The sequence below is a fragment of the Phoxinus phoxinus genome (assembly GCF_949152265.1).
Source record: "Phoxinus phoxinus genome assembly, chromosome: 3".
Classification (NCBI taxonomy): Eukaryota; Metazoa; Chordata; class Actinopteri; order Cypriniformes; family Leuciscidae; genus Phoxinus; species Phoxinus phoxinus.
Genome location: NC_136878.1, coordinates 19,673,302 through 19,687,715, shown reverse-complemented (window position 1 = coordinate 19,687,715; position 14,414 = coordinate 19,673,302). Strand labels below are relative to the sequence as shown.

At 38.4% G+C, this 14,414-nt stretch overlaps 1 protein-coding gene across 1 annotated transcript; it reads right to left on the bottom strand.

Moving 5' to 3' along the window:
• Positions 1 to 3,808: 3,808 nt before the first annotated feature.
• LOC306995611 (uncharacterized protein) lies at positions 3,809 to 14,162 on the bottom strand (the record flags this gene model as incomplete). The annotated part of the gene is made up of 11 exons (XM_079607368.1): positions 14,085 to 14,162; positions 12,529 to 12,570; positions 10,152 to 10,232; positions 9,930 to 10,041; positions 9,704 to 9,830; positions 9,481 to 9,564; positions 8,326 to 8,418; positions 7,649 to 7,884; positions 7,281 to 7,440; positions 4,419 to 4,532; positions 3,809 to 3,846 (listed from the first exon to the last, which is right to left on the bottom strand). The coding sequence occupies exons 6-11, from the start codon at positions 9,527 to 9,529 to the stop codon at positions 3,809 to 3,811; spliced, it is 690 nt and encodes a 229-aa protein (XP_079463494.1). The 5' UTR covers positions 9,530 to 9,564; positions 9,704 to 9,830; positions 9,930 to 10,041; positions 10,152 to 10,232; positions 12,529 to 12,570; positions 14,085 to 14,162.
• Between the last annotated feature and the right edge of the window lie 252 nt (positions 14,163 to 14,414).

The following is a 14,414-nucleotide window of genomic DNA, read 5'->3' as shown; positions in this document are numbered from 1 at the left end:
CAGTATGCCAGTACTGTCAGTAACATGCCAAAACGTATTAGAGAAGTATATCCAGTCAGGCAGCTTGGCTTCATAGACTCTTTAACATTTAAAACACATTAAGATGAGAGGTTGACAACTTCACACCTGCTGTGTTTTTAACTGTTTTGGAATAGCTCTCATTGTACAAATAGTCTGAGTTCAGCAGCTCATCAAGACTTTACAGCAATAATTGATAGCCACAAACAGCCAACAACTATAAAGCTTCTCATCACTCACAACCCTAAATACCTTCAGGGGATATAGTGTTTAGCTCAGAAATAAACAGATAAAGCAGAACATGATTTACACACAGCAAATATTGTGTTTTGAGTTCTAAAAAAATACATTTTACAAATGAAAGAAAAGTACATTAAATGTTTTAACACGTTTAATGTTAAAACTCGTGGAATTTTGCTTTGTTATCATTTCTAACTTTTTAAATCAAAGTTAACATTTTAAATTATCCACAAACTGAATAATTCAGCTGCATACGGTTGCAATAGAAAGAATAATATTTTCAATCTACATTTTCTTTAAGGCTTAAATGTTTGATTATATTGTTTATCATGTTTGAAGGAAAAATGTTTAATACCTTTTTATCAACAGTCATCAAGACATCAAAGTTTGCTTTTATTGGTCGTGTTCCATACAAGGTCCTGAATTATGATACATGGGTGCAGTGACCCCAATCAAACGACTCCTGTCCTGACACGTGAAAAGCGTCTGAACCGGACACCCACATTCCTCTATCTGGTTTCCGCTGTCAAAGCTGCATTTATTTCTGACCATGCCAACTGCTAACATGGACCATGAGGAGTTCAAACAGCTGCAAGCTTAGATCAGCAGCAACTAATTACCTGGCATCATTTAGATAACTGCAGTCCAGAGCTTTGTATATTTGTAAAAAAAAACAAAAAATCATTTATTTCAAATAAATTATTAATAGCAACACGTGTTATGACAAATTAGGTCTGAGGCCTTCACAAATTCACTTTCTTGATAACCAACCTAAAGATAACGTAAAGTTATCAGTACCTGCCAATAAAATCTGACGTCAGCTGCCGCTAATAACCGGAAGTCGGGGGTGGACGCCGCTTTTAGCCAGGCAAATAAGTTATTATATCAATATAAAATGTTAGTACTTATTTAAATAAAATACTTCTATTAATAATTATTTTATATTATACTACAGGGCCGTTGAATGCTTGAATCTGATTGGTTGACGAACGTTCTGAGGTGTGCAATTATTTTCAGGGAACCGCACGCTTAAAGTAGTTCCGGCAGGTCTTGACCTCATTACAGTTCCATATCACTTCGCGTAGTCAACTGTAATAACGGAAAAGAGGATACAATTCATAACAAGGGACACTGCAGCCCCATGCGCTTGATCTGCAATTTTCAATGTCTAACTTCACAATCAATGGAAACATGCAGTTTAATTTTAATAAATAAAGTAGGCTATACAGTCCTATACATAATCACTAAAAAAATTAACTGAATATTTAAATAAATTGATAGTCCTGTTGTTGCACGGGTTTTCGTAATTATTGAAGATAATATAACAAATAAATAAAATTGATAGGCCTATAGCCTGCTTGTTAAAAGGGCTTTGTGTTTCATTTATTAGTGTAGTCTACTGTCACTAAATCAGGGGCGGAGGCAGACGATTTAAACATTCGGGGCTTAGCCCAAACCTAGGGGGGTCCGGGGGCATTCTCCCCCGGTGAGATTTTTTTTACCATTTACGTCAGCTAAATGCACTATTTTTCAGGCTGTTTGAGATAATAGAATGCCTAAAAATCTATACACTATCTGGGAAAATGATGATAGTTAGGCCTACTCTGTAAAAAAAAAAAAAAAAAAACTGGACGCGCAAATGAGGTGAATTCGCGGCCGTGCCGCGCTAAACGTCATTCGCGCTGCAGGACCTCCAGACGTGCGTAAACGCGTCTTCACATTGACTTAAAGTTTGAAATCACTCGCGCCAGACGCTCTATTCACGTTCTGTGTGAACGGGTGTGAACGCAGCATTCACTTGTCCGCGCGGTTTGTCCAATGCTGCTTCTGAATCTCTCTCCGGCCGGTGAGGTTTACTGTTAGTGTTCCATATAAAAAAATGTTGTTATGTCCATAATATTAACTTCAGCCGGTTAGCCAGTAAGCTCGCTACGACGCAGGTGAAAACATACAATAGCCCGGCTGCCAGCCCCTGATGACAACGACGAAGAAGATTTATTCTTCGTTAGTTTTTATTGGCAGTTGGCAAACAAGCTGAGTGATGCGCGATGCATTACCGTCCGCCACCACGCACGGTAATAGAGCTTTTGTTTCATTTTTTGACGCTCCAGTCAGAAAGACTGAGAAGGAATGGAACAAAGTTAAAGTTATTTTAAAAAACCTAAAAGATTCGGGGCTTTTGACAAAACATTCGGGGCTTAAGCCCAATTAGCCACCCCCCCGCTCCGCCCTAAAGAATGAACGAATTAATTAAAACGAATTGAATTAATAAATAAATAATAATATTGACGCACATGCTTCTCTCTAAGGCCGGTTATGAATGTAATTTGATACTTGATGACTGATCATGCACGCGTTTTCAGCGCGTTCAGTCTGTGTTCACAGCGGTGTTTAAAATCTGCTGCATTCACAGTCAGAGAATGTTTCTAGTCGTTAAGTGTGTCCAGCATTACTCTGCTATCAGCGGCTCAAACCTCCGTTACTAACTCTAAAATGACGTTTTGGAATTAGCAACGGAGCATGGGTTTAGATGCGCAAGGAATTAGTCCTACATACAAGAGCGTTTTAATGACAAAAACTTTACAAACGTCTTGAAATACATTATCTGAACAATATTTCGAGGTGTGGTAACTGTAGTATAAGCGGAATAATTGACTCCAGGCCGTTGAATTATTATAAAAATAATGCACACCCGAGGTGTAACGGCCACTCCGCTTCGCGTCGTGACCGCATTACCACCTCGGGTGTGCATTATTTTTATAATAATTCAACGGCCTGGAGTCAATTATTCCTTACTTATTTGATTAAAACAGGTTTATCAAATATAAATCAAGTAACAAAGATCATAGACATAATACAAAAAAAAAAAAACATTATATAATATAATATAATCCAGCTAGAAATGTTACGTTCCCAGGACGTTCTCAGAACGTCCCCACTGGTGTCAAGGACGTCGCCTAATAACGTTCTGGGAACGTTCGGAGACGGTCATGATGTGGAGTTCTTTAAAGGGTCGGAGAACGTTATTTTGCGGACCTTCACAGAACATTCAGGACGTTCTCAGAACGTTTAGGGGACCATGTTTTATTTGGAAATGTTACGTTCCCAGGACGTTCTCAGAACGTCCCGAATGTTCTGTGAAGGTCCGCAAAATAACGTTCTGGGAACGTTCGGAGACGGTCATGATGTGGAGTTCTTTAAAGGGTCGGAGAACGTTATTTTGCGGACCTTCACAGAACATTCGGGACGTTCTCAGAACGTTTAGGGGACCATGTTTTATTTGGAAATGTGATGTCCCTAGGACGTTCTCAGAACGTCCCCCACTGGTGTCAGACGTCGCCTAGTAACGTTCTGGGAACGTTCGGAGACGGTCATGATGTGGAGTTCTTTAAAGGGTCGGAGAACGTTATTTTGCGGACCTTCACAGAACATTCGGGACGTTATCGGAACGTTTAGGGGACCATGTTTTATTTGGAAATGTGATGTCCCCAGAACGTTCTCTGAACGTCCCCACTGTTGTCAAGAACCTGTAGGGAATCAAACTAGAATGTTACTCGAGAAACTCTTCCACACTTGTTCTTGCAGAACCTTAATCAGAAATAAGCATGCACGTTTAACATTCAAAGATAAAATACAAAGCAGGGATCCGTCATTTATTTATTTATTTTTCAGATTTTCAGATTTATTTTTCAACAAAAACAGCAATAACAATTATTTGTATGAATGATATACTGTGTGTGTGTGTGTGTGTGTGTGTGTGTGTGTGTGTGTGTGTGTCAGTCACTGTCTCCCTGTCCCTGTTCCTGAGCCACTGTCTCAGGAGGTGCCCGAAGTTCTTCTTCCGCTGCCTGAAAAAATCAAACATTGTATTTATTTACCAATCACTTCAACGACGTTTTAATTACTTTTAACTTCACTTTGGTGTATAAGTATAGCCTACTAAGTAAAGAAGTGAAGGGATTCATCAAAACAGTTATGTTATAACTTATTCTAGAGAATATGTATATGAGAGAGAGAGAGAGAGAGAGAGAGAGAGAGAGAGAGAGAGAGAGAGAGAGAGAGAGAGAGCAGGAAGCATGGAATGAGGGAGCAAGACAAAGAGCGACTCATCTAATAAACTGCTCATAATCATCTCTATCTCATTGAATAAAACAACTTACAGGTGTCGCGACGGTCGACCACCTTGGCACGGTGAGGTGCATGTTTGAGGGTTTCCCCTATACATGTATCAATTTCCTTTTCCGTGTGTTTCGGAAATTGTTTGGCACAAGCACCTAGAAGAGAAAAAAAAGGTATTAACAAAATAAATGTGAAAGTCTCTAATGCAGGGCTCCAGACAGCTGGAAAGTAGCTATATTCAAGAACAATCAGGGCTTAATTTGAGCCGGAACACGCAGGAACATGTTCCGTCACCTCCGACATTGGATCCGGAACCTTTTTTTTATTGGATCCGACACCTCATGTGTCACTAAAAATTAATTGCCTTGATGAATTTTTTTTTTTTTTACTGTTTGTGTAGTGTTCAATGTTTGTGACACATGACTTGCGCGCTTGTTGTACGAGTTGAGATTGCTGTTAGCCTCGATCGTTTTACTCAGGGGAAAAATGTCAAAAAGACAGGAAAGTTTGCTTAACTTTTTCAAATATGCTGGACAGTCAGATCCCAAACAAGCAAAAATCGTTTCCGCTGATCAAAAAGGAGACCACGGTGGACACAGTGGCCTAGTATCGATATCTCGTTATTTCGACATAAATAAGGGGACATTCTAATCTGCATTAAGCCACATTAAGCGTTCTTATAGCCTAATGGTTTTCTATGGGAGGAAAATTGTTAACCGTTCATATTATGCGCTCATCTGATTTTTTGTACATAGCCTATTTGTTAGGATTTTAGTATCATAATGATTAGGCTAATAAATGCATGCACAATTATCCGTGAACTTTTTTTTGAACAAATGCCTTTGTGTGCAAAATTCAGATTTAAATTAATGTGCAGAAATTTGTACAAATAGAGAGTAGGCAATGTAGGCCTACTATACTGTTCTAGCCATTAAAAAAGCGCGTTTCATATTTGTTAAAATATTATAATGTTATTTTTTTTCCCATTTATGTTGATTTATGAAAAGTGAACAGCACGACCGAGATAGGATGCGCAATATGAGACATGGAGCGGGTCAGACATGATTTTGACCGTTGAAGTTGAAGTTGTTATAGAAAGCCTTTCTTTAAAGTGAATTTCGTTTTGTATAAATTGTATCTTAATATTAATCAATTTTTCATCAACCAATTGCCTGTATTTAATGAATAGGCCGACGAAACAAATATAACGGAGGCGCCCGCGCGCTCACTTGCGCACGTGAACTAGAGCATATCCTAACTTAACGAAACTCAGTGTATGCCTCACACAGACATGACAAATACACCAAATACACAAAGCTTGAAATGTCTTTAAACGAAATAATTCAAAACGAAAAAAGAAAAAGGCTACTCTCTGATTATGTAATCCATTATTAGGCTTATTTATGTGCATTTCTCTCTATACGCGCGTTCACACGGAGATGGCGATCGTCAACTTCATATTTGCAGCCGAGTCGACACTTTTAGAGAAAACACTTGTTTATTAATAAAAATCAATAGCCTACACGCGTCACCGGATTTACAGATACACGCACACATATTTCGAAATAACGAGATATTGTGTTGAAATAACTTTATTATTAATAATAGCTACATCTTTTAGAATAGGCCTATTTGATTGAATGCTGAATGTTGCGCTTGTTCAATTTAAAACAATTAAAACTTGAATTGTGATCATTAACATAACTGAATAGGCTATTAAATATTTAGTGACCAAGTTTTGCGCAGCTCCCCGTCAATGATCTAGCAGCACCCACTCAGCACATGCTGTCCCTGCAGAGAAGCTAAGGCAGTGTAATTTTTTTTTTTTTTTTTTTTGTTCCGTTACCTCCAGTCGTCGGATTTTATTTACATTCAGACACGAACTTGATGAGCTCATGATGCAATAACCAATCATATGAGTTTAGAGTGAAGAGTGAAGAAAAAAAACTGCTGGTTCGCGGGAGCTTTTGCCGCGTTCACGCCAGTGCCGCTCACCTCAGACAGAGACAGACAGAATATGGATTTCACTCGAGGAAAACTGTAGATGTAAGTAAGATATTAATTTAATCCTATTGTTTTTGTCATGCTACTAAAATGACTTGATTTTGTAATCGGAAAAACGAATTAACTAATTCATAAATGCCCCATAAAACGAATTAACTAATTCATAAAGTGCACACACCCACACACAAAAACGTTTAATATTCTTTTAATCAACATTATTCATTATTACATTAACACGACGAGCAATAATTGCAGTAATGGTGTTTTCAGTTAGGTATTTGTCAAAAAATTGCTATCATAACAGATTCAACCTTTCTGGGAATGCTGTGGTCGTTTGCCTCAGTCTGCCTAATTATTGAAAATGTTTTTGTGTTTTCGTGAAATTAAATATAAGCATAGGCCTATATGGTGTGGCCTACAGTAGGCCTGGCATTTCAGTTATTGGTGTATATTCCGCCTTAGTGGGTCGTATGACTGGCATAAAAAGAAAGAGAAGAAAGCAGTAAACATTTGAAATGGGCCGTTATCGAGGCATCAGGATGTGCATCACAGAACAGCGCGCGATTCTTGCGCTTGAATAGGGAATCCTACGTTTAGGATTGTGGGTAGTGTAGTTTTTTTCCCATAAGAACTTATAGTTCTACAGAAGCAAAAACCTTAGTTTCACAACCTCATAGCTCGTGGTCAGTCTACCTCGGAAAGTTTAGACATGGCTGATAATCTAAATCCTTATGGAGAAATACTGTTGAAGTCAAAAACGAGAAAAAAAATAATCTGAAGGTACACTGCAGTACAGACATTTTTCTGTTTATCATTTGCTCTTTAAAAAGTTGTATGATGAAGTGAGAATGAATGAATGAATGAGGCACAGAAGAAGAGAGAAGTTTTGAAAAGCATACTTAAAACAATATGGTGGAGGGCTGTCCCTATGAAGGTCAGTTTTCCTTTTCGGCCTTTCAGGCTGTAATTTGACCAGGCCTCATTGGTAGCTATTTTCCGAAGGATTCTCCTCACAGCGTCTCCAATGTTGCTGCCTCCCATCAGACTCAAAAACTGTATCTATGCAACAAAGATAAATATTAAAAAGCAAATGTTAGTGTTGCAGTGGCATGCGGAGCAGGGTTAATCGCTGGCACACAAGCAAATGCGAGAGGTGTATGTATTTCATTCAGATAAATTAGCCTACATGCACACAGATCTACATTTTGAACTTAAAATGGCACTTTGTAACAAAAAGGTTGCAGACCCCTGTGCTATATCAACATACCATCCTTTTTTTTCCTTCAGGTCCCTCAAGTTTTAATATTAAAGCTTGCAGCTCCTGCACTGTTTTGCAGGGCCTCTCAATGGTCTCCTGTGGTGGTGTTGTGATGGTTGCCGGACCAGGACGATTCTGTTGAATAGCCTGGACCAAACGCTCAATAGAATTTGAAATATCTGTCGACATTCTCTCTATTGCGAGGAGCATCCGCTGCTCAGATTGCTCGATGAGATGCTGGAAATCTGAAAAATTGAGATGGGTGAGATGATGATGTGGGGTGGTTGGGGTGGGGGGGGGGGTGGGGTTTCCTAGGTAATGAAGCATATCCTGAAATCCCTCTGAACATCTTTTTTCATCGTGTGTGTAATCAAAATGAAAAAAAAAAATTTTGCACCGACTTTATCATATGTTCAGATCTATCTACCAAAAATATATGCAAAGTTGTGCATATTTAATCAGATAATGCCTAATTTGCATAATTAAACATACACATTTCAAAAACTTGTAATACATTTTTTTTATGAACTTGTGTAAGTAATCACCTGAGGAAGTTTCATGGTGATATCTATTATTTTAAAATGTTACCCTATTCACCTGTAGTGTCTCGCCTTAATTTACTGAAGATAAAAAAAAAAACATTTATCTTAACAGATGAATAGAAGACCAACAGTAAACATACATACCATGGAAAGTATCATTAGCTGAAAGATTTGGTAGGGATGGCTCCTCTTCCTCAGGTGAGTGAGCAGTTATTGTGATGTCAGTAGGTGGTTTGTCTAAGAACAGACATTGAAAGCATGGGATAAACTCATAGTTCAGGGGAGTTAAAGGAACACTCCGACTTTTTGGGACTTTAGCCTATTCACCTTATCCCCCAGAGTTAGATAAGTCCATACATACCTTTTTCATCTCCGTGCGTGCTATAAGTCTGTTTGACGCACCCACGCTAGCCTAGCTTAGCACAAAGACTGGATGTAAATGGTTGCAGCTAGCATACTAATCCAAATAAGTGACAAAATAACGCAAACATTTTCCTATTTACATGTTGTGATTTATATAGTCACAGAGTGTGCAAAAAACAAAGTCACATGAAACACAGACATATTTTAACCGTATAAATACTGGGAACTATATTCCCTGAATATAGGGCGGAGTGATAACCGCAGCGCACCTGAGACGCGCTCTGAACGAACTCTCTGCTCCTCACCACGGCGCGTCTCAGGTGCTGCGGTTATCATTCCGCCCAAGTAGCAGTGCTTCGCCTTCAGAGAATATAGTTCCCAGTATTTATACGGTTAAAATATGTCTGTGTCTCATTTGACTTTGTTTTTTGCACACTCTGTGACTATACAAATCACAACATGTAAATAGGAAAATGTTTGCGTTATTTTGTCACTTATTTGGATTAGTATGCTAGCTGCAACCATTTACATCCAGTCTTTGTGCTAAGCTAGGCTAGCGGTGGGTGCGTCAAACAGACTCATAGCACACACGGAGATGAAAAAGGTATGTATGGATTTATCTAACTCTGGGGGATAAGTTGAATAGGATAAAGTCCCAAAAAGTCGGAGTGTTCCTTTAAGTATTTTGACAAGGAATTGTAACTTACACAAAATGCCATGACAAAAAATACCACCCTACAACTCAATATAAGACACAATTCAAAAATGTTTAAAATAGGATTTTCATCAGAAATCTGTTTGTATTTCACACAAATAGCCTGTTCACTTCAGCTGGCAATGCACTTATTTTGCCTGTTCAACAATTGACAGCGTACACACCACCATCAAATCAACACAACACAAGAAATGACACCAAAAGTTAAATCTGTTACTTACAACTCGGGGGCTTTGGGAGGCTTAATGGCTTTTGAGAGGATGTGGACATTTTTCTCCTTTTTTCGGTAGGAATCTCACATTCTCCTATTAATTCAGGATGAAACAGTTTATATATCGTTTAGTTTTATAAAGTAGTTGTCTCTGTAATCATGCATGGTATATGGCATAATTTTTATACATAAACAGCGGAGTAATGCATGAAAAAGCAATCGCGTGTGTTTACCTTCACTCTCTGTCCAGTATTTTGATGGTACTTTTTTTTTCCCGCACTTTTAGCACCTCTTCTTCTGTGTCCACATTTGAACTTTCAACAGCTTTTTTGGCTCGCTCTCTGGCTGTCTTATAGTTGTCTAAGGATAGAGTAAATTTGTGTTGTCTTTTTTGTAATCATTTTACTATGTAAAGGCAGTGTACCTCCATATGACTATATATTTATTCAGTTTTCTCACCAGTCTCGGAGAGTATTCTTATTTTATGTCGCTTCCAGAGCTCCTTATCTGGCCTTTGGGAGGCCTTTGCCATGGCATCAGCATTTCTACGGGGCCAGTAGCAAATCAGAACCTAAAACATTTCAGGGAAAAGTTAATCACATCTTATTTTTTTCCGGTATTAATTATGTGTGTGTGGGTGTGTCTGTGTGTGTGTGTGTGTGCACATGCATGTTGCCTTACCCCATTCACCTCCTCTACCCATAATGTAGGCGCCACAGCAATTGCATTTTCTTGTTCAAAAATAACTATGTAAAATCCAACCTACATTAAACAGAAGAACATACACCCCTTAGAAAAGAGGGCCAATAAATATGAAATCTAAGTTAAGACATTAAAGCAATGACAGAAAAAAATAATACTAACTATGTACATATTTCCATATTTCCTTAATCAAGGTCATGAAGGAGAGAAAAGACAACTTTGCGGCCATGCCCGTCCTCAAGGATCATTGCCCTTCCTTGCAAGTTTGTCTTGTCCAGAATCTCCATCTTTGATGGACCACATACATAGGCTCCATAGATCATTGAGTCACATGGCTCGTAAAGGTACGCCGTTAAGTGTGAGAAGACTCTACATAAGAACTTTCCGGAGTTGGTCCTCTCCAGAACTTCACAGCAGGATGTTGGGCTAACAATGTAAACATTATTAGGATGTTTCAATTGTATTGGTCTCTCTTCATTTGTTTGTATAGGAATCTGTGAACGTTCTTGGAGCCGTTTTGCTGCTTGGACTAGAACATGGTTTCCTGATCTAACCATCTTCTTCAGCTGGTGGAGGTAGCTCTCAAACGCAAAGGCACTGCATTTGTCTAATGATCCATATGTGGTGGCATCAGCAGTGAGGTGAAGCAGTGAGTGCACATTGTACACTAGGAATTCTTTCCCATATATGTGCCGGCCTTGTTCTACAAAATATGTGAGGAGCTCATGGGCATACACATTGTGGGTTTGTGTTAAATGTGGAGACACTAGTATACACAAAGCCACACTAAAGGCCATGAAATGACTGTACAGGGTTTCTGGCAGGATTCCCCGGAGAACAACTTTGCCAGTGTAGAGCATAAACTGCCTGAATTCAGTGGCCTTCCACCTCTCCAATTCCTCCAGACTGCGTGGCTTCCTGGCAAAAATATGGGGTATGTCACTTCTCAAATTCCTTAGCCTCTGATTGACCTCCCTCAGCTGAGCTGGCGATAGCCGATTCTCCGACTTGCCCCGTGACCATAGTAGGAGCAATTTTCTCATCACTCCCAGGCAGCATTGGTGCATGTAGTCAGCAGGGAAAGACTTGATCATGTCAATTTGGAGATTGCTGAAAGGGGACACGGCATTTTCGTGATGATGTTCTGGCTGGTGTTGCTCTCTAAATGAGACATCATTCCTCAAAGTGAGGTCATGCACTTGTTGGTACGTGATGCGCCCCTCCCAGTTGCCTTTTTGGGTGCATTTGTCACAGCCATAGTAACCTGAGAATTGTTTGATGCACTTCAGCATGGCTTTTGCTGGTGCATCACAGGTAATGCATCTCAATCTCACATTGAGTGTTGTTTCTCCCCATGCAAAGCCATTCATTTGTATCATTTTCAATTCATCTGATATGATTTTAATGAAATCCAGTGATTTGGGCTTGGCTTCAGTAAGGGCAATGGTCAAAGGAAATGTGCTTGCTGGTTTTAGATGTACTGTGCAGAGTACAGGCCAGAAAGATTTACCAGTGCTCTTAAAGAGTGGCAGTCCATCTACATTGAGGGAAATCTCAAGCTCAGTGATGTCTTTTGCATAATTGTTGGGATACCGATTCAAGCACATGATTAATTGTTCAGTCACTCCTAATTTAATGCATTCCACACCAGACACCATTTGGCTTTCAACATGATCCGTTTTTAATAATGTTTTAGTAGTAGATGGCAGGTGTTTATGCCCTTGATCTCTGAGAATTTTGAGCAGTTTGTCTGCAGCATTGTGCTTGATATTATATTCATTGATCCACTTCTTTAACTCCTCTGCTAAATTTTCAGTGGGCATATCAATGTTGGCAGTATTCTCAAAAAACTCTCCATCCATGTCACTACTGGAATATTCAAGAACCATATTCTCTGTGTCTTCTGCCATTGTATGTTGTAGCGATGTGACTGCATTGATGTCAGTATTGACAAACGACATTTCATCGCTGTCACTATTAGATTCTCCAGTCATTGCATTTTTTAGGCCTGGGTTCCAGATTGGCATAGTGTCCCTGGAATTGTGTGCTTCACTGTCTAGCACAGTACTAGGACCAGCTGCATTAATGTGCACATTTCTCATTTTCCTTTGCACCCTCTGCCATAGTCGTTTGTATTCTCTTTTCCTAGCTTCTGCAGGCATCCAGTTGTGTGACACAGATATGTGTTTTTTTCTCTGCAAATGGGTACACATGTAATTTAAATAGAAAACCTAAAGAATCATTAATTTTGAAACAAATACAGTGATCTTTCACTCCACATTAAGGTGAAATTTTTTTTCTGGCATGTCAGCAATATGCTGTAAATTTAAAAACCTTTTTTGCAAGACAAGCCTACCTTCTGAGATGACATCATGCTAGTCTGTCTGTGGGGCAGGGTCTGGAAAGCACAGAAAAGATGCATAAAGTGAATGGAAATCACATAAACCTTGATGTGGGAGAATTGTATTTACACTGTTACTTCAAAGGATATAGATGATACTAGATCCATGCCTAAATTGTGACTTACCCGGTTGTGCATTAAAGTGTAATTTCTATAATAATAATAATTATTATTATTTATTTATTTAATTAGTTTTTATTTTATTTTGTTTGTGTGTGTTTTATACCGTGTATTTATTGTTTGTTCTGATTTTGTTATGTAGAATATAAAGAAAACCAATAAAAATTTAATTTCATGAACATTATTAAACATGGACCTTTATTATCACCAATAAGGCTTATTTCTGCTAATAGCTATTGTAGGCTCGTTTTGAAAATATAAGCGCAAACTGGGAGCTGGCTGTTGCGGAGGCTGAGGGGCGCGCGCGCGCTCACAGCCAAGCCTGTGAGAAGGCACGTTAATATTAAAATAAAGTATACAATATTTATAATAACTGCCTTCATAATTTATTTTAAAGTAGCTAATGTTAACATGACAGACATAACCCTAAAAAATTAAGCTTATCTGAAAAGGATAGACTACTCCTTTAGGCAAAATTACGTCACGTAGACATAACGGCATTTAATGACAATTATAGCATATGGCGTTTAACAGTGCGGACGAGTGGTAGTGCTATAAAGTTAAAGAAAAAGACGAAAAAGCACATAAGCAATGTGGTAAATTTACTACTGGAAAAGACAGTCGGTCAATTTTATGACAATTTATTACATTAATTGTGAAAACGGCCGTTTTCATGAGGAAACTTCGCTCAAAAGCTACTGTCCTTATAATTCCATCTTATTATTACTGTTATTATTATTATTATTATTATTATTATTATCATGTCTACATATTTTATATGTCATTTAGTGTTTTCTGTTCACACGTCCACGCGAAATGGGGTCTTGCGCCCACACCGTGATGACGGCTCCTCGCGCTCGTGCGGAGGCCGAGGTGCGCGCGCGCTCACAGCCTGTGAGAAGGCGCGTTGATTTTCAAATAAACTTACAATATTGATAATAATTGTATTCATAATTTATTTTAAAGTAGCTAATTTTAACATGACAGACTTAACCCTAAAAAAATAAGCTTATCTATTCAGCTTATCTGAAAAGGATAGATAGGCGTACTCCTTTAGACCAAATGACGTCAAGTAAACATAACGGTATTTAACGACAATTGTAGCCTAACGGCGTTTAACAGTGCGGACGAGTGGTATAAAGTTAAAGAAAAAGACGGAAAAGCAGTTTGTGCGAGTAAATGTTGTACATTTACTACTGGAAAAGACAGTCCGTCAATTTTATGACAATTTATTACATTTCTTGTGGAAACGGACGTTTTACCATGAGAAAATTTCGCTCAAAGGCTACTGTCCTTATAAAATATGTAGACATGATAATAATAATAATATGGAATTATATGTCATTTTGTTTTGTGTTAAAATGGTTAATTAAAAATACATTTAGGCCTACCTCAGAGAAACTGACAGTTGGGATGTCCAGTTGGGATGTCCACTACAGGTGAGTTAGGTATGTCGAGTCGAGTCAAAGAGTTGGGCTGTGTGAGCGCGATGGTCACTGACCCCAGCTTATATATGCCCGCTGCCAGATTTAGAATTTGTGACAGGTGTTAAACGTTTTTTATTTTATTTAAATTTTTTTATGTGTATTAATAATGATATATTGCGTTATAATACTAGGCTAATAATTACGTTATATTATAATATAATATAAATGAAAACAAAAAAAACTGGGTTCCGCACCCAATAATTAGGCTAACTAATTAATTAATGCAACTTGGGT